We start from the raw sequence: 20,757 nt of genomic DNA, 5'->3' as shown, positions 1-20,757 counted from the left end.
AACAACCCCACTGCATTTTCATTTGGGGAGTGGAGAAATTGTTACAGATATTGGAAGACTTCTTACCCACGGTGCCGGGGACAGTGTCTCCTGCGATGGAGCTGTGGGGGTCTATGCTTCTTAATGGGACCCCCTCAGCGTTAAACCTTTGGGGCTGCAGTCACCACTGCCACGTGACCGCGTGTGGCAGCGGCACTGAAGAAGTTAAGTCTTGCTACATCTGTATTCTTCTAAACCAGGGGTGGGGAACGTCCGGCCCGCGGGCCTTATGATTTGGTCCGGCCCCGCCCTTTATATTTAAAAAAATAAAATAGAAAAAAAAAATGGCATCGATTCAGCATGCGCAGAGCAGAGGTCCCGCAGGGCAAGCAGAGTGTCCGGCCTGATGCCTGTGAGCCCGCTCCCCCCCCCTCTTCCCAACTTGGGACTGAGGGCGGGGAAGCCCCAACCCAGCATCCCCCGCGCTGTGCTGACCTGCGCACTACCAGAGGACAGCCAGTGCGGGGTTTACAGTGAGCAGTGCGGCTCTGCACTGGCTGTCAGCTCAACCCGAGAAGCCCAAACCACTGCAGGCTCTGCTGGAGGGGAGAGGAAGGGGGAGGAGAGGAAGGGGGAGGAGAGGAAGGGAGTGACGGCAAACAAGCTGAGGAACTTCCTTCTGGGACAGCATGCTTTAGGTAGGAAGAGCTGTACTGTATCAATAGTCAGTCTAGTCACATCTCCCTGTTTATGGGAGAGAATCTCAGGCTTAGCTAAATGTATATATATATATATATGTGTGTGTGTGTGTGTGTGTATATATGTGTGTGTGTGTGTATATAAATGTGTGTGTGTGTATATATGTGTGTGTGTCAGAGTGTGTGTGTGTCTGAGAGTGTGTGTGAGTGTGTGTGCGCCTGAGAGTGTGTGTGTGCATCGGAGTGTGTGTGTGTGTGCGTCCGAGTGTGTGTGTGCGTGTCTGAGTCTGAGTGTGTGTGTGTGTGTGTCTTGAGTCTGAGTGTGTGTGTGTGTGTGCGTCTCAGAGTGTGTGTGTGTCAGAGAGAGAGAGAGTGTGGGTCTGAGAGTCTGAGAGTGGGTCTGAGAGTCTGAGAGTGGGCCTGAGAGTCTGAGAGTGGGTCTGAGAGTCTGAGAGTGGGTCTGAGAGTCTGAGAGTGGGTCTGAGAGTCTGAGAGTGGGTCTGAGAGTCTGAGAGTGGGTCTGAGAGTTTGAGAGTGAGTGGGTCTGAGGTTGATTTCCCTCCCCCCTGCCCGGTGTGTGTGTGTGTGTGTGTGTGTGTGTGTGTGTGTGTGTGTGTGTGTGTGTGTGTGTACGTGTGCAGATACCAACCCGCAGTCAGTCATAGTCACCCACCACCAAAGAGTCAGTCAGTCACCCAAAGAGAAGCAGTTTCAGCCATCAAATTAGGGGTGAGTTCATTAAATGTTTGACCAAATATAGCAGGCTAATTTTTAAGTTGAAAATTTTGTATGGCCCTCGAATGATTTTATAAATATCAAAATGGCCCTTGGCAGAAAAAAGGTTCCCCACCCCTGTTCTAAACCAGGGGGGCGCAAACTTTTTTCCCTGCGCCCCCCTGCCGGCGGTCCCCTCTCTTCTGCGCCCCCCCTAACCACCAATGACCCGCCCTCCGGCGTCATGACATCACGGACGTCACATGACCTCGCGGCGTCATTTTGCCGCCGCGTTGCCATGGCGACGCAAGAAGGAAGCCGCCGGAGTCACGGGTAAGTATGGTTTACAGAGGCCCTACAGCTCCCCTGGCACTTAATTTAAGTGCCTTCGGGAAGTGCGCGGGGCCTCTGTAAACCCCGCGCCCCCCACCGGCAGTCTCGCGCCCCCCCTGGGGGTCGCGCCCCACAGTTTGCGCACCGCTGTTCTAAACCATAGTAAAAAGAACGCGTCTCAGCACTGCAGATAGAGGAAAAGGTGTGTGGTGTTCTGCTCCAGATTTACCTGATGTATGACATTTGAGGAAAGGAAACCAGGTCAAAGGTACTGCACTGTACAAAGAGATGGGGCTTCTGATGCAGTGTCAAGCAGAATATATTAATTGCCTATCTAAAAAAACTCTGTATACCAGGATTCAGGTAGACATAGTACTACTTTTGTGTATATAAACTATCTTCCTTAATCCCCTTTTTCCCAATGTGTACTAGTAACTGGCTTAGTTATTGTAATAAATGATTCGCTATTCTTTTCCCAAAGTCCAATAGATAATGTTTTGCTCAGCTTTATTCAGCAGTACACTTCATGTGCACTGCACCAAGAATGTAAAAAAACAAACTAGGTTACAAGGGATGTCTCATGGGCTAAATGTAAGCAAACTACATAAGACACAGTGTGGACTTCTTCCACAAGGACCAGGGGAGAGTCGTAGGTAACCATAAAAATAAAGAAACATCACACAGTGTAGTAATGTTAACAAAATAATTAGCAGTAAATGGGCTCGCAAATGGCAGTGTGGACTGTTGGTTTCTTGAATAGTGCAGCCCATAAAAGATACAGTCTAAAATGCGGTGCTTGTTTAATTTCTGTGATATAATAATACATGATTGTGTAGTTTAATAGGGCCTTATAGGTGAAATCTCACATAGCTAGCCGAATAACCCCCATTATTATTCAGTGAAGCTGCTAATAGTATTCCCGTTAGCTTTTGAATTTTTCACATACAGTACCACAGCAAAAATGCCAACTAGGAAGAATGACATTAATACTAAATAGGAATGACAAGGACATTCATTGACCGGAATGAGAACATTACATTCGGACTCGGAAATTAATAGGATATTGAGCTTTAATGACAAAGATTTGCCTGACAACCTATCCATCAGAAAATAAAAAGTTGACAAACAGTATAATTATGTGCACATGTACTGTCAGAGAAAACCATTATTATACATAACTAGCCGATGCTGAACAAGTGTAGTACTGTGGGAAGATTAATAAGAACGAATAGCGGGTGGGACTGAAGAGCAGTCTTCTTCATTTAAAGTTGTGTCAATGACGGGTCTGTATTCCAAGTTAACCTAAAAAAAAAAAAAATCAAAGAACATTTGCTTACTGTATATTTGGGTGTACAAATTATGCGAAATGTTGTATTGTAAAAGGTATGTCATATCCTAATGTACAATAAATGTTAAAGAAATTTAATTTGAGTTGAAGATTGTATGCGTCAAAACCAGACAGCCGCATTATAGCTGCAGCTACTTCCATACGCTACAATTCCAAAAAGTTTTCTGAGGTTAATCATTTGAACGTTCCAAGTAGATTTCTCTACCGCATGTGTTTATTATTGGCTAGAACAGTGTTTTTTTAACTTTTCTTTGGTTAAGGAACCATATAATTATATTGTGAAATTCTGCCGAACCGCAACCCTCGCTAACAGTGTGTCTGAGATCAGATGCATTATACGAACCCCCAACCCTCTCTCATAGCACGTCTGAGATCAGGTGCATTGTAAGGATCTCCAACCCTCTCTAATAACGAGTCTGAGATCAGATGCATTGTAAGGAACCCCAACCCTCTCTAATAGTGCATCTGAGATCAGATGCATTGAAAATTCTTCTATATTTGATAACATTTTCAAACGACCTGAAAATTGCAGGGAACCCTTTTGCGATGCCCAGGGAACCCAAGGATCTTAGGAACCCGTGTTGAAAAACACTTGGCTAGAAGCTATTTGGAATTGATATTTCTATTTTTTTTTATCACTAAGGTAGTTAATACAATTAACTGGAGAAATATATATATATAAAAAAAAAAAGATCTAGAGGGATGATTATAACACCTCCATGCAAACACTTCTGTTATCTTGCCTTCATAGTGAAATGAACATCAGCATGGCCTGGCCTCATTACTTTGAGATGTCTGTTAAATACCCATGTGCAAAAGTTTCAAGCATTTATCAAACAACACTGTCAAATCTATGTGTAGTCCTATATCCTTTCATTACGCAGGTTTCTGGTAAAAGATGACAAACTGTGTCACTTCCATTGGTTCAGTGGTTTCCATAATTTTGTATCACACGGTCATGATTTATATAAATGGTGTGCAACATACCTTGCCTTTCTTATCTACATATGATAAGGTGTGTTTCCTCCAATGCTCGTCAAAAGTTTTTTTCTGTTGGCCTTGCAGTGGCTTGGAATAATCATACTCGTCAATCCTTACCTGAACAAACATGGAAATGCATTAGAATCATTTGACAGCAAAACCCAACCTTTTGGCTATAAAACAGCATAAATATATTTTAAAAAAGGAGGAAGTTAACGGTCATTGTAGCACAAAGGGTTTTTTTTCCCATTAACCCAGTCCTGGAGTCATCATTATTTTCTTGAACTATCCTTCAGTGCAAAAACTTTTTTCCATTAAACAGAAGGCAGGTAGACGCACGCACTACACTTCCAGTACTCTACTAGAATTACAAGTTGAAACTGAAGTTAAAATAAATGTAGTAATTGTAGCTATTGTGTGTATATGTTGTTTCTGAACCCCTACAAAGGCCACATTATTCCCGTCTGATGAAGGCTCTGACCCGAAACGTTATGAGATGGTAAGCTACGAGTCTGCATCATTACTACGGCTGTCCTTTCATAACCTTGAAAATTGCTGATTTCTTTACTTAACATTTTAAGATTATGTGTTATATTTGAATGTTAAATGTTTTTCAATGGAGATATAAGGACTGTGCTTAACATTAAATAAGCCTTTTAGTAGGGTGTTCAAATAAAATATCCTTTCAATTTAATTGTTTACTATTCTTTGATTCAGTGGGGTGAGTAAGACACCTGCTATTACCAGTGCCCCCATAACTTTATTTTAGTTTAATCTGTTTATTTTTTGGAACCTTATTTTTTTGTTGTGCACAATACTATTGCTGCCCATAGAAAGCATTTCAAATAAAGTTTAAAAAAATACTTTAACTGCTTGCCTTGCTTGATCCAACAGTTCACAAACGTATTTCCAACGCCAGTAGCCCTCTCAGTGTACACTAATACTTTCAAGGTCCAAGAACACAAATCATTGAAGTTTAACAATAGTGGGCTAAACATCAATTATCAACAACAACAGATTTTGATGCCACTGAATTGAAAGGGCCTCATTTGTGTCCCTAAGCCAGTGATTCCCAATCAGGCTCTGTGGAGCAGTCCCAGGGGTCCTGCCGAGCCGCCCGCAGCAGCTTCCCTGGCTCTCCACCTCACCCCCCTGGCTCTCCCTCCCACCAGACCCTGCTCACAGCCGCACTCTAGCAGTGCGGCACTTCCAGTGGCGGCTGCGAGCGCGTGTGTGTGCAGTCCTTTCCCGCTGCCACCTCCTGCCCGCAGCCACATCCTGCACGTCGCCTTCGCCGCCTGAGGTAGGCATATGGGGGAAGAAAGGGAGATGCCGGGGGGGGGGTATATGAGGGAGATGTGAGATGCAGGGTGGAGGTATATGAGGGAGATGTAAGATGCAGGGGGGTGGGAATATGAGGATGATGAAGAGTGCTGAGGGAGATATATGAGAATGATGATGAGGGGTGCTGGGGGAGATATAATGATGAGGACGATGATGATTTTACCCGTGCAGCCCGATTTTTAAAAAAATGTACTGTGCGGGTGGGTGGGGGGGTCTTTTAGAAATTTATTGCGGCGGTGGGAGTCTTTTTAAAATGTATTGGGGCGGCGGGGATCTTTTTAATATGTATTGGCGGGGGCATTTTTAATATGTATTGTTGGGGGGCGGGAATTTTTATTATGTATTGCTGGGTGGGGTTACATGTATATAGGGGGGTGGTTTTTTTTGGTATGTATTTTGTAGGGGGGATAGAGTGAGTGAGGCAATAGACAGAAGGTAGTGGCGAGTGAGGAGAGGGGGGGTGAGTGAGGAAAAGAAAGAGTAAGAGTGAGAAGCAGGGGAGATAAATACGAGGCGTGAAGGGGGAGTGAGTGAGATGAGGGGAGAGAGAAATACATGGGTAGAGTGTGGGAAATAGAGGGGGCTCGTGAGGTGTAAAATTAACCTAAGGTCGCACTTATAGTGCCTACGACGCTGACGTCATGCTGCGGTCGCTGGAAAAATCAAATTGAAGTGACTTCCAGCGATCGCGACCAATCCGTCGCGCTGTCCTATCGCTCCTACTATAAGCTCACGCGACGGCGTCAATACATTTTGTTTTGACGCGACGTCGTCGGCACAATAAGCACTGCCTAATATGTGTCAGCCAGATACGGGTTCCCCGAGATTTTTCAAAATACTTCAAGGGTTCCTCCAAACAAAAAAGGTTGGGAATCACTGTCCCAAGCAATTGCATATTTGTTTATTTCCTATCGCTACCTTTGCATATATCCTACAACCAGGAAATGTACTCACCTTGTAGTCCTCTCGGGCATGAGCTCCACGACTTTCTTTCCGAGCCTCAGCACCATAGATAGTCTGGAGAGCGCACAGCATCAAGTTTTGTAACTCGAGTGTCTCCGCCAAGTCAGTGTTCCAAACAATGCCTAAAAGCCAAAGTCACACTGTCAGCAGCAGTGTCTCAGTGGGTGGCTCCTAGGCTGAGCTGTACAAGATGCTTAACCCCTTCAAGGGTTTCATAGGACAAACACATTTTCAAACTTTTGCCATTATAAAGTTTCTCATACCAGCTCGGTGAAATCTTGGACATTAATGTAAAATGTTGTTGCCCAAGCTCATTGTGTCTGAATTTTTCGGGCTGAATGCATCATTGGCAAAGCAAGACTGCCCTCTAGCATAAAAAGAATCTAAATTAAAAGTACGTATTTTCTGAAAGTTCCACGGAATTTATACATGGGCAATATGTCTCTATCCATAAACATTTCAGCCTGGGAATCCTTGCTGAAAACAGTGTAAATTCATAAAAGTAGTTTTATATATACACAAGCTTTAGACTTTACATGCAAATTGCTCATACTAAATTGTATTGCCCTGGGTCTCCTGCAAACATTTTTTACAGGATGGAAACCCGGGGGGTTTCCGGAGCTGGATCTCAACATTTTTGTGGGGTTTTGGGGGCCCCCTGTTCCCAAGATACTTACCGGGTTTAAAATGGCTGCCAACACTTGGCTCAGGAAGCCGCAACATCACCGGTTGTGGCTACCTATTGGAAAGCAATCTAGAAATCCTTTGAAAACCAGGAAGCAATACCAGTAACTTTACTGGTAAGTATCTTGGGAATGGCGATCAGGCGGGCATGGAGCTGAAATAGTGCTGTCAGCTCTGGAAGACCTTGTTTGTTCCCATCGTGTAAAAGTGGGTAAGTCAGTAAGTGGGGATTAGCGCTTTAAAATATTTCCTACCGAACAAGTAAGGCTAAGATTATATTGCCTACGCACGACGCAGCGCATAGGAGATTGGGGAGGACACGTCACGAAGCTGGTTCGCCCTCATTGGCTGAACCGCTGACGCTGACATCACGCGGCCACGCTTGAAAAGACAAAAATGTTGTCTCTTCAAATCACGGTCGCGCCATCGCGCTCCATCATGCACACACTAGGAGCGGCCTCATAGGCATTAGGCAATGCGTGTTTGGTGCGCACGCAAGTGCCATCGCGTGCTGTATAATCGCAGCCTTAGCCACATTAAAGCAACAAAACATGTGAGATCTTAGATTTTTTTTCTTCTCTTTAATACATCAGTTCTGTAGTATTAGATAACAGTGAAAGTTTTTTTTGTTTTTATTCAACTCTTAATGCCATTTTGTAATCAGTTTTAAAGCAGTCTTTGATTTCTATAGCAGGTTTTAACCCACTTCTCAAGCAGTGTAAGGTATTTGCAACACTTTGTTTGTGATAATTTGTTGCCAATATTAACAGCAGTTTGAGCTGTAAACTGTAAAAATGGATAATGTTACCTTAGTAATATAAGGATACATTGTAGCTGCTGAGTTACACGGACTGAAGGATTGATTGAAACTGAAAGGCCGCCATTATGTTAAGCACAGTGTCAGGATTTTACAGGTTTATAACAGGAGCACCAAACGATTGCCAGCTTAGGTAAGAATGCAGAAATATATATATATTGCCACATGCTTTACATATACAAATAAGACAAAAAAGAAAAAAGTTTGGAAAGTACTAATGCTGCTTTAAAGGAGTATCCTAGAGGAGAGCACAGTAAATATAAAATCACGTTATGAGTGACGACTGCTTGAAAAATGTACAGTGAATATAGATATTTGCTAAATCTTGTAGCTCTTGATATGTTGAAAGTGCAGTAAATTGAATACTGCAATAGTATCCTTGATAAAGCGCCTGGAAGCACGAAACAGACTGGGAGGATCAATACCTCCGTTTTAATCATGCCTGAATAAAAAAAAAAAAATGTTTGCATTTTTTTTGCCCTGGTATCTCTATATTCCTTTGGTGGAAGGGGGAAATATAGCTTTCTGATTTCATGCCTTTAGAAAGCTACAGGTACATGACAACTACATCTGGTTTTTTTACTGAACACACAGAATCACACGAATAAAGAAGATGAGAGTACAATTGACTGAATGGGTAAATTGCAGAAGAGCATGGTCTGAAATGCCTTACACTGTAAGGCGTGTGTCTATTTGCATGAACACAAGCAGGGTATATTTACCTCTGTCAAACGTCTTAAGATCATCCATGGCAGAATTAATCTGACTCAGTTGTTCACAGCCTTCCTGTAGCACAGATCCTGTTCGGAAAACAGCAGCATGGGCCTGCATGGTCTAAGGTAAGGTCAGATTGATAAAAAGGTTAGCAATGAAGCCGTCTTTCATTAAGTTAACAAATGGAGTAACACCAAATTAGATTTATATGCACTAGGGCAGGGGTGCGCAAACTGGGGGGCGCAGCATTTTCTGGGAGGGGCGCAGCGCTTATAGAGGCTCCGCGTTCTTCCCCACAACATTTAAATGAAATGCTGGGGGAGCGCGCGACTCCTCTGTATATCTCTTGCCTTGTCCCTGGTGGCTTCTGGCGACGCGCCGCCATAACAATGTAGAGTCAAATAATGCCGCGGTGTCAATAGGCAACGCGTCATTTGATGTCAGTCACATGATGTTGTGACGTCAAATATGACACTGGAGAAAAGGTAAGTGGGGGGGGGGCAAGTGGGGAGGGGGGGCGCAAGTGGGGGGGGCGGCGCAAAAAATAAAAAAAGTTTGCGCACCCCTGCACTAGGGAACCAAAATCCTAATGCAGAAAGTTGTCATTTGTATGTTGACCGAATTAGAGATTTTACTATCCGCCAAAAGGATTATTTAAAAAATTTTGAACGTAGAGAGATCTTGGACTATGAGGCTTTATTCATCCTACCAGGGCTCTTCAACTGGCTGCTTGAGGTCTAAATGTGGCCCTTGAAGAGCCTTTGTGTGGCCCCTGGACTCTTTGTTCATACTAATGTAATACTCATTGCTTAGGGAGCAGAGTGCAGTTTTTCACATTAAAACTCACTTGTAAGTTAAGGTCGTAATTATACATGGTAATGTTGTAATAAACGCTTGCAAAATGTTGAAATATAATGATTTCATTTTCAAGTCTTTAAATGTATCTAAAAACACATTACAATAAGCTCGTGGCCCTTCTACTCCTAAATGTTTTCTGATCTGGCCCCTTTGGAGAACAGGTTGAAGAGCCCCAAACAAAAGTTGCTCAAATTTGAGTCCTCAAGAGCTAGAGATAGGCCAATACGTATGTGGTTAACACATTAACCTAGCCTTAATTATCACTAAGGCAAATTGCTTATGTATTTATTGCCCTGAAAACCTGGCCTGTTAGTAGCCCTGGAGGACTGAACTTAAGTGTCCTGAACATAATACACCTACAGTAGGCCCAGATTCACAAAAGGGTGCGAAGCTTTAGCACGCTTTTACTCCCATTCATACGAATACGAAAGCTTAGCACCTTTCTGTGCATCTGGGCTTAGGTGGACACTGCTTGTGTTGCAAGTACGTGATAGAATACAAAAATACAATCACTGAACCATATAATCTCCAGTACGGTAAATGGGAGGCCTTTGGATTCTGTTCTCCATGTAAATGTTACCCATGTTGTGTACCATACACATTAACTCTTTTGCTGCCGGAGCACGTAACCTCACAAAAGAGCAGCAAACCCCCCAGAAGCCCAAAGGACTTCCACTTCATGCAGTGTTAATATTTTGCCACTCTCCTAGAATTGTATTATGTTTTGTTGTTTTAAAAATCATGATTTTGTTCATCTCTAACTTCTGAGGTTACCATGGAAACTTTTACACTGCACTGGGCTCTAGGGAGAGCTCAATTGTAACCTTCCTGGATACTTCATTCAAACACATATACCCTGGATAGAGCATAGAAAATGGCAAAATTAGATCTTTAAAGTAAATCTAAAATAAATATGCAAAATAATGGCAATCAGCGCAAACTGCTGCTCCAGGAGCGATCACATGATGGAGAAATGCCAGAGATTCAGCGGCAGCAGGGCGCCGCAGAGGTTAATAATAAAGCCAGTAGGGAATGACCCGTGCTGATAGTCCCGTGACCTACCTTCTGCATGCTGAGTCGCAGCTCTGAAGTTCTGGTGCTTCCATTGGCAAAGCGTAATCTGTCCAGATTAGCCACAGATTCCTCTCCAGCATTCTGTTTAATGGGTGTCAGTGCCTCTCCTTTTAAAAACAGGAAACAAGAAAATAGTTGCTGCAAAAATACTTTCTGGTGTTATGAACGTGATCTTTACTACAAACAAATTACCATTTTATGGTGCAGATCAACAAAGAGGAAATCATCTATTTCAGAGTTTCCCAACTTTACTAGCAGTGCAGGTTTTAAGAAAACCCCTGCTGGCGCACAGGTAGTTGTCAAAATGATTGGGCCACCTGAGCTAATGAGAGGTTAGCCTCAAAATCTGTCAGAGTAGGAAGGGAACAATCTGCCATGAACTTGTCGACTTTAATATTTGCTTTGGGGCTTTGTGTCTTACTTTGATCTATGTTTTATAATGCTGTGTAGTAATTTGTGAATTCTCTGGCAACCAATTCGGGGTCAAATGAGATCTGGCTCGATTTTGTCTCTATTGCCATAACAGGTGATTTGGTTTGCACACCTCTCAATTTGTTAGCTAGTAGTATGTTCGCTGTATTGCCTTTGTCATCAATTTTTTGTCTCGTCCAAGTCAGAGCGTTTTCCACTTCTTCAATTTCGATCTCCTTTAGGTTCTTACGCAAACTCACCAACCTCTTAAGAGCTGCTGGATTTGGAGAGGCCTTATGTTCCTGTTCTATTTTGGTCAGTTGCCACTGATATAACTGTACCTCTGAAACATGCTTTATGTGCCTCCCACAGTAAAGCGGGTAAGCCAACACTACCTATGTTACGTTCAAGTCATCTTTTAAGGGGTCTCAACTGCTTGTCTACCTCTGGATGGAGTAACAGAGATTTGTTAAGTCTCCATGTGGCTTGCCGTGGTTTAGTCATTAGCAGGGACAGCCATAGATGGATAGGGGGTGGTCAGACCAGGTAATGGGTCCTATATTGGTGTGGTTTATGGCGTGCACTAAGGAAGGGCTAACAAAGAAATAATCAGTTCTCGAATAAGAATTGTGACGGGTCGAACAGAAAGTATAATCTCTCTGTGATCCATGCATCGCACTCCAGGTATCAACAAGAGGTCAGCCTAGTGAACTCCTTAAAGCTTTTGGACTTTATGCTTCTAGGGGATTGGTGAGCAGGCATTGACCTATCTGCTTTGGGTTCCTGAACTATATTGAAGTCCCCTCCTATAATGAGGGGGTTGTTCTTATAGGACATTAGAGTTTCCAAAATCCCTTTTACAAAGGTTACTTGTTGCTCATTTGGGGCATATAAATTGACAAGTGTAACTGCAAAACCAGCCAGCCTGCCCTCTTTATCTTTATTTTACCACTGTAGGTTGGAATGGCACATTGTGTTTTATTAGGATGGTCACCTCTTTTCTTTTGCTACTACATGATGAGAAATATGTGTTTGGAAAATGGCTCAAATGTGTTTGGAGGGCAAAACAGATGGTATGCTCGCTTCACCCTGGGAGTGTATGGAAATTGGCAAGTTGCACTAAGGAAATAATAAGTAGTATGTAAAAGAAAGCAAACAAGCCCCCTATTAGGTGCACTCAGTACTAGTAATGTCAAATAAAGGTGGTGACAGAATTAAAAACTTACTTTTAATAACCGTGTTACAATAAAAGGGGATAAAGAAAATGGGTACATAATGAACACAAAAGAAAAATGGATACTGTGAACCAACAGTGAAGTATTCAATCTGTTACATTGGTATCCAGAGTATCAATGAGATATTATACTTTACTTCAACGAGAGGGCTTTTGATAGTCAAGGTTTCATTAGAGACTTAGGGGAGACTAATGAGGTTTCCCAGCTCCCCAAGCAGTCAGTATTAAGGCGCTATTTTGGTTTTAGGTTTTATTAGTTTTTCTTATGTTTCTATCAAAATCAGTAAAGATTTTTCACAATTAGTGGAGGTGGAATTTGTCCTACAGGGTACTCCACCTCGTTCCAGTAAATGATTAGATTGTCTTGTTATAGTGGAGGTTGAGTGCATTGTCAAGGGATCATTTTTTTTGTCAATCTATCCAATCCCAGTTTGCACCCCTCAATGTATATTACATTAGGCTGAGCAGGAGCCCCTCTCCCTTTTCTGTACATAATGAACACAATATACAGTAAAATTGTATGAAAATGTAATGACTTGTACTTATGGGTCTGGATAACAGCTGTCCAATATTAGGACTGTCACGGGAATGACAGAGTATTGGGGCAAGTCAACCTGTGCATGCCCAGTATCAGAGGAATCTAGTGTGACCATCAAAAGAGGTCTGTGAGGCAACAGGAGAATATACAACAACCGTGTATCAGTGTAGAACGGGAAGCCGTAGCATCAAAGTGAGACCGTTCAGTAGATTTGCCGCAGACCACTGACATCAGAACTGGGTCAAGTATTTGAACACAGCTATTAAAAGTTAGGTTTTTATTCTGTCACCATCTTCATAGGATTATTACTAGTACTGAGTGCACCCAATAGGGGCCTGTTTTCTTTCTTTTGCGTATTATGTATTTGGAGGATCCTGCTTGCTAAAATGTGTTTCCTGTATAAAGATTGTCCCCATCTAGTCTCTTTAATTCTGACAGGGCTAATCTCCTCTTGTAATTTTAATTTAGGCCTTTAACATTGACGGAGATTAATGTAATTGCTGTGTTGGACGCCATTTAATAGGATGGGGGTGTCTTTGAATATTGTCTGTATGACTGACTCCCAGACTTGGGGACCTAATTGCCCTTCTTGCTTGAGAGTATTGTCACTGTGGTGTGTGAGATGCCTAAGGCCGCGTCCATACAAAAGTTTCCGAGGCATACCGGAACCACAGAGGGTAAGATCTGCTTTGTACGGACCTTTCTTTGTTAGTACGAAGCTTTAAATCATTCTTCTATGGGATTTCAGGGACAGAGCCCGCCACTACACGTCTATCCGCTTAAAAAAAACGTGCATGCACCGGATTAAACCAAATTTAATGTAACTGGCCACTGATTTTTGTTATTACTGTAGGTAACACAAATTGCAAAAAGCAATGTGCTGCTTAGTTACTAACAGAAGCACTATTGGGTAGACTTTTTAGAGCACAAAAGACCAGTTAGAGGAATAATCCCTCCTACTGTAGGACTAAAGTGAACTAATTCCAGTAACATGTTTAAGGGATCTCCTTTGTATTAATGCCTTCTTTACGCAAATCTGACACCTAGAAGTATTGTTTCTTTATTTGTTAAAGTTAGACTTGGGAGGAGTTTGATTTCTTCTGGCTGCTCCCTTTATGTGATGTAGCTGTGTGATCAGCAAGGTGCTAGTCCCCCCTCCTCCCCACATACCGCTTATCTTTATTGGTTCCCTGATAATGCTAATGTCCTTGTTAGAGTTCTTTCTGGATGCAAGTTAGACTATTACATTGTGTGTTTTTTGTTCTGACTGTGGGATTGCACCTTTTAAATCACTATGCTTTTTTTACATCCGTGTCCCTGTCGTCTCCTGCACTTTTATTTACTTTATTTCAAATCAACAAAAAGTTTAGTAAATAGCGCTTTAGCAGTGTGCTATCTCCACCAAGGGAAGACAGGTACATTTAATAGTACATTTAATGCTGGAAGACTGGAATGGTGTTTAAGTCTCTAGCCTCTGGAGTGGTAGCCTTGAGGCACTGTGAAATATATGTGTGAGTGAGTTAATATACTGTATCAGCACTGAATTAAGTCATTTGCCTGAATCATTGCATTATCAGTGGAAATAGTATAGTGAAGGAGTAGTGCAGGAATAATGTCACTGCCTTTGAAGTGCCAGTGTCAGCTCCTTGTGACCTTTGGGAAGTCACTCAATCTCCCTGTGCCTCAGGCACCAAAACTAGATTGTAAGCTCTATGGGGCAGGGACTCATTATGGATGCAAAATTGAATGTACAGCGCTTACAGTACATAAGAAAGAAAATATATATAACATAAATAGTATTGTTATTCTTGAAGAATGAAGAACCTACATTCAGTGTTTTTCCTCTCTTAAAGCCCTCATTCGAATTGCTGTGAAGCAGCTTCCCTATGGTGGAGAAGATTTTAGTCACATTCATTTGAATGGATCTGAACTCTTCTCCAACGCTGGGAAGCTGCTTCGCATATTGAATAAGGGCCTAAACAAGATTTCAAGCACTGTTTATTAAAAACATTATGAAGTCTTGCCTTTCATTCAGCTTCTTGCAGACTACCCAGCACTAAATGGTTCCAAATATTGTCGTCTTTACCTAATGATGTCGTTTACGAATGAAATATAGCGGAAAGTAAATGATGAAGTGTGACTTTTTTCCTCGGCCATCACCAGTATATCTAAAGAATACAACTAATGGATCACGATTGGTACATGGCTCATACTCACCAGGCTTGCATGACTCTGCAATGCTAAGAGCACACGCACGGCCAAAGACAACCAGATCCAGAAGAGAGTTTGCACCCAGCCTGTTGGCACCGTGAACAGATGCCGATGCGGCCTCACCACATGCGTACAGCCCTGGTACCACGCTATCTTTACCATCTACGTGAATAATAGCCTGCGGAAGAAATAATATGACTACAACTATACCAGAGAATATTTCTAAATACAGTATAAAGGTTAATTTAGAGCGGCAAGAGAAACAGACTGATCCATGTATGCTTATACTACATACAGAGGTAGCGTGACCCGAGGCTTCCCGTGGTTATTGGCAGCAGCAGTGGTCTTGCGTTGGATCGCGCTTCACATAACTTGACTATGAAGGACTGAATCACCAATACAGAAAAATATAGGGCAGGTATTTGGCATCGCACTACCTCTGTATTTATGTAATGGGGGGGACACCGATTATGCTAGGAATTGCATCATGTACAGTATGTATATCTTTATTGAAATAGCTCCATCCATCTATATAGCGCTTTACAGCAGCAATAAATGTGACATAATAATATAACATATAATGGGGATAAGCACTTCAAACATTAAAGTAACATTAGGAAAAGGAGCCCCTGCCACAAAGAGGTTACAATCTAAGTGAACATGGGTCTTTTGTGTTGCTTTTAGCAATACAGCGATGAATGATGTGGCCATTACTCGGAATGCTTTAAATTCAAGGTTTCCTGTAACTTGACTGTAAGGTGGATTTTACTGACCGTCTCTCATATTATGTATATTTTATTTACATAGCAACAGCAGTGTATGTAGCACGTTACAAAATAAACTTGACAATATAGGGAAACATAATATAATACAATACCTGTATCAAATATAACATTTTCATTAGATACTTTATTTTAAAAGGAGGTTAATAAATGTTAAGTTGTAAGACAGTGGTGTGCAAACTGGGGGGCGCAAGATTTGCTAGGAGGGCGTGGCGGTTACACAGGCCCCGCGCCCTTCCCTAAGGCATTTAAATTAAATGCCGGGGAAGGCGTGATGCCTCTGTAACGTCCCTTACCTGCTGCCAGCCGGGTCTTCGACAACACGCATCAAATGACGCTGCGGGGTCAAGTGACGTCACATGACCCGCGACTTCATTTGACGCCCGGGTCTAAGTCAGGGGTGGCGCGAATATTGGAGCTCCCAGGCAGGGGGGCGCACTCCTAGTCTAATGCACTCACTATTCATCTGGTAAAAGGGAATTATGTGCCATAATAGAGGGATTTTTTTTAATTTCTTGTATATATATATATATATTGTGACAAACGGCTTACTCCGGGGCTCCGCCGTCTGTCCGGGACTGTTAGAACACGGTCTTTTAGGGTAGGTTAAATGATGAGACGTCACGTACTGTCCTTTAAACAGGCTATACATGGTTTATTCAGTCCCAGGCACTGGGACTGCTACAGTGTAAACAGAAAACAAAGCCAAACAAAAAGCTGCTCGTCTGAGCGATAACTTAAAACTTAGATGTCCCTGACTCAGAGTTGGAAGTGGCTTGTCCACTTCCACCAACAAAATAAGTACCTTTGCAGTCTTTAGACAAACTAACAGAATGAATGAAGCGATTTGGGAAAGAGGCTTTCTCACCCCTCTGCAGTTCAGCAGCCTCCCAGGCTCTTGGGCGGGGCCCAGAGGAAACAGGAAACAGGTCTTATATACCTGAACTCTAATCAGCATGACAGGTGACAGAAAACAGGCAGCAGACAAACTGTGGAATGGAGTGCCTGTACTACGAGGCTGCCCTGTTCAGCTTAGACAGGACAGAAACTGTTCAGTATCCTGGGAGCCCTGTATATGGAGTTTATTACCAACCCCTGGTTTCTGTCACATATCCTCCCCCCCAGCTCAGACCTCGAGGGGTGAGCGACCATGGATATTAGGGAGTGCATCCTTGACAACCCGTCGGCATTGCCATGTTTGTGCCCCGACCTGTGTTCCACAGAAAATTTAAAGGGCTGTAGGCTTAGGAACCACCTGGTCACCCTAGCGTTCTTCTCCCTATTTTGACACATCCAGGTAAGGGGTGCATGATCTGTGACCAATCGGAACTTTCTCCCCAACAGATAATACTTGAGTGTCTCTACAGCCCACTTTATTGCGAGACACTCTTTCTCGACTATGGAGTAATTTTTCTCCTGGGGATTTAGTTTCCTACTTAAATAAAGGATGGGGTGCTCCTCCCCTTGAGACTCCTGGGAGAGTACCGCCCCCAGCCCTACCTCAGATGCGTCGGTTTGGACTACGAACTCTTTGGAGAAGTCAGGTGTGACCAACACTGGTTGGGCACAGAGAGCTTCTTTCAGGCTTCTAAAGGCCTGTTCGGCTTCGGGGGACCACTTTACCATTAGCGGTCCTCTTGCTTTTGTGAGGTCGGTTAGTGGGGTTGCCTTAGTTGCAAAATTGGGAATAAACCTCCTATAGTAGCCAATTAACCCCAAAAAGGTCCTTACTTGTTTTTTTGTGACTGGCCTTGGCCAATTTTGTATCGCCTCTACTTTGAGTGTTTGTGGTTTGAGTAACCCTCTACCAATAGAATACCCCAGATACTTGGCCTCCTCCAGACCAATAGTGCATTTAGCGGGGTTAGCAGTTAGTCCAGCAGACCGAACTGCGTCGAGCACAGCTTGGACCTTTGGAAGGTGGGACTGCCAATCTTCACTATGGATTACCACATCATCCAGGTAGGCGGCAGCATACCGAACATGTGGTTTTAAAATTTTATCCATCATTCTTTGGAATGTGGCGGGAGCTCCATGTAAGCCAAAAGGCAGCACCTTATATTGAAAGAGGCCATCTGGGGTTGAGAAGGCTGTTTTTTCTTTTGCCCTTTCTGTGAGGGGAACCTGCCAGTACCCTTTTGTTAGGTCTAGGGTTGTGAGATATCGGGCTTTGCCCAGTCTCTCTACAAGTTCATCCACCCTGGGCATAGGATAAGTATCAAATTTTGACACCGCATTTAGTTTCCGGTAGTCATTACAAAACCTTGTTGTACCGTCTGGCTTTGGGACTAAAACTATAGGGCTGTTCCACCCACTTTGGGATTCCTCAATTACGCCTAGTTTTAGCATTTTTTTAACCTCTAAACTTATAGCCTCTCTCTTGGCCTCTGGGATTCGGTACGGTTTAAGGTTAACTCGGACCCCCGGTTCAGAGACTATGTCATGTTTAATTACGTTAGTTTTACCTGGCTGTGTAGAGAAGATTTCTTTGTTCCTTCTCACTAAACTCTGGACCTCTCGTTTCTGATGCACGGACAGTGTTTCAGCTATGCTAACCTCTGGGTCAGTTTCTTGATTCTCTGACGGACCTGGGGGTACTAGGGTTAACAAGACCTCTCTATCTTTCCAGGGCTTGAGTAGGTTTATATGGTAAATTTGCTCAGGTTTCCTCCTACCTGGCTGCCTTACCCTATAATTTACTTCTCCCACTCTTTCCAAGACCTCATATGGCCCATGCCATTTAGCAAGGAATTTACTCTCCACGGTGGGAACCAGAACTAGTACCCTATCACCTGGAAAAAAAATTCTGACCCTAGCACCCTTATTATACGTATTCCTTTGTGCTTCTTGAGCTTTCTCCATGTGTTCCCTCACTATGGGTAGGACTGCAGCAATGCGGTCCTGCATCTGGGCAACATGCTCTATTACACTTCTGTAAGGGGTAACCTCGTGTTCCCAAGTTTCTTTGGCTATATCCAGTAAGCCCCTTGGATGTCGGCCATACAATAGTTCAAACGGGGAGAAGCCTGTGGATGACTGGGGAACTTCCCTAATGGCAAATAACAGGTATGGTAACAAACAGTCCCAGTTTTTCCCATCCTTATCGACCGCCCGGCGTAACATGCTCTTTAAGGTTTTATTGAACCTTTCCACTAAACCATCTGTTTGTGGATGATAGACTGAGGTTCTGAGATGCTTGATTTTTAGGAGTTTACATAGCTCTTTTGTTACTTGGGACATAAATGGTGTTCCCTGGTCAGATAAGATCTCTTTAGGAATTCCGACCCGGGAAAACAGAAGTACTAACTCTTTTGCTATGTTTTTAGCAGAGGTGCTACGTAGGGGAACTGCCTCCGGATATCGGGTAGCATAATCTAATATTACCAATATATGCTTATGTCCCCTAGCAGACTTTATTAGGGGTCCTACTAGATCCATAGCAATCCGGTCAAATGGTACCTCTATTATGGGAAGGGGTACCAATGGGCTGCGGTATGCTTTGAACGGGGCGGTGATCTGACATTCTGGGCATGAGGAACAATAGTTTGTAATTTCTGCCAGAACCCCAGGCCAATAAAAGCTTCGGAGAACCTTTTCTTTTGTCTTTTCCACCCCTAGGTGTCCCCCCAATGGATGACTTTTCCACCCCTAGGTGTCCCCCCAATGGATGACTATGTGCGAGGTGTAATACTACGTTACGGAATGTCCGTGGTACCAACAAATGTTTAGTTGTAACTGATTTTCTTTTATCAACCCGATATACTAGGTCGTTCTCTACCTCGAAGTAGGGGTAAGCAAGTGACCTATCTGGTTGGCCATGAGTACTATTCTGGTCCCGTATATTTCCCCTTGCTACCGCTAATGTGGGGTCCTCCCACTGGGCCTTCTTAAAACTCCCAGGACTGACCTCTAGGTCAGCGAGGGTCTTATCCTGAACTGGGGTGGTAAGTGCCTGATCAACATCTTGATTTGGGGTATTCCCTACCAAAGTAGTGATGGGGAAGGGAATTTCACAGCACTCCTCCTTTTCCCCCTTCTTATTTGGGCCCTCGTCAACATCCATTTCTGAAAAAGGGAAAGGATTTGTTTCTTCTAACACTTCGTTATGGTCCGCTATTGAACTCTGGGCGCTATTCTGAGCTGGGGACCACATTTTTAGAAAATGGGGAAAGTCGGTCCCTATTAACACATCATGTGCCAGTTTGGGTACAACACCCACCTTGAAATCTAAAGAACCAAATTCTGTTTCAAAAAAAACATCAACAGTGGAATATTCATGATTATCCCCATGTATACAACAAATTGCCACTCTTTGTGAACTGTTTACCTGTTTCTTCTTAATGGGCAATAGGTATTCGGACACTAGTGTGACCATGCTCCCAGAGTCAAGAAGTGCCCGAACCCTCTTACCATTAACCTTTACAAATGCCCACAGATGGTTATTCAAGGGGTCCTCTGGGCTAGGGCCCATACATTGGGACAACAGCGAATAAGGTTCCACGCTGTTGCATTGCATGGGCTCATCATTTAGTGGGCAGATTTTTGCTGTGTGGCCCCTCTCATGACAATTTACACATTTAGGTACATAGTCTGTGTCCCACTTAGAGCCTTTTCCCGGCTCCCCATGTTGGCTATTGCCCTTAGTGTGCGAACCACTGTTGCTGGAGCGGCGTGAAGGTGGTCGCCGCTCTTCAGCGCCCCTTAACCCCGGTACCCTTTTACCGTCTCTGGAAGAGTCCTGGAACCTCGGGTAGTGGGGTTGCTCCACGACTGTGGGTTGCGGGTGCTCTTCTGCTGCACTGTACCTTTCTACAAGGGCCACAAGCTCATCCGCATTGTGGGGGTCACTCCGACTGACCCAACGACGTAAGGCAGAGGGAAGTTTCCTCAAGAACTGGTCCATGACCAACCGTTCCACGATGTGGCTTGCTGAGTTGATCTCGGGTTGTAGCCACTTCCGGGCGAGGTGGATGAGGTCATACATCTGGCTTCGGGTGGCTTTATCCATCGTGAAGGACCATGCGTGAAACCTTTGGGCACGAACAGCAGTGGTTACGCCAAGGCGGGCGAGGAT

General features: G+C 43.6%; 1 protein-coding gene across 1 annotated transcript in view; it reads right to left on the bottom strand.

Annotated features, from left to right (window-relative positions):
• Positions 1–2,776: 2,776 nt before the first annotated feature.
• The window catches only part of SDHA (succinate dehydrogenase complex flavoprotein subunit A), a 39,030-nt gene continuing 21,049 nt past the window's right edge, over positions 2,777–20,757 (bottom strand). The window contains exons 10-15 of the mRNA XM_075586134.1: positions 14,908–15,079; positions 10,496–10,614; positions 8,584–8,695; positions 6,352–6,482; positions 4,060–4,170; positions 2,777–3,026 (exon numbers count right to left, since the gene is read on the bottom strand). Coding sequence (XP_075442249.1) covers positions 2,940–3,026; positions 4,060–4,170; positions 6,352–6,482; positions 8,584–8,695; positions 10,496–10,614; positions 14,908–15,079 — 732 coding nt within the window. The 3' untranslated portion in view covers positions 2,777–2,939. The remainder of the gene's footprint in view (positions 3,027–4,059; positions 4,171–6,351; positions 6,483–8,583; positions 8,696–10,495; positions 10,615–14,907; positions 15,080–20,757) is intronic.

Source organism: Ascaphus truei, chromosome 2, assembly GCF_040206685.1.
Source record: "Ascaphus truei isolate aAscTru1 chromosome 2, aAscTru1.hap1, whole genome shotgun sequence".
NCBI lineage: Eukaryota > Metazoa > Chordata > Amphibia > Anura > Ascaphidae > Ascaphus > Ascaphus truei.
The sequence above is the reverse complement of the archived record's forward strand: the minus strand, read 5'-3'. Positions and strand labels throughout refer to the sequence as shown.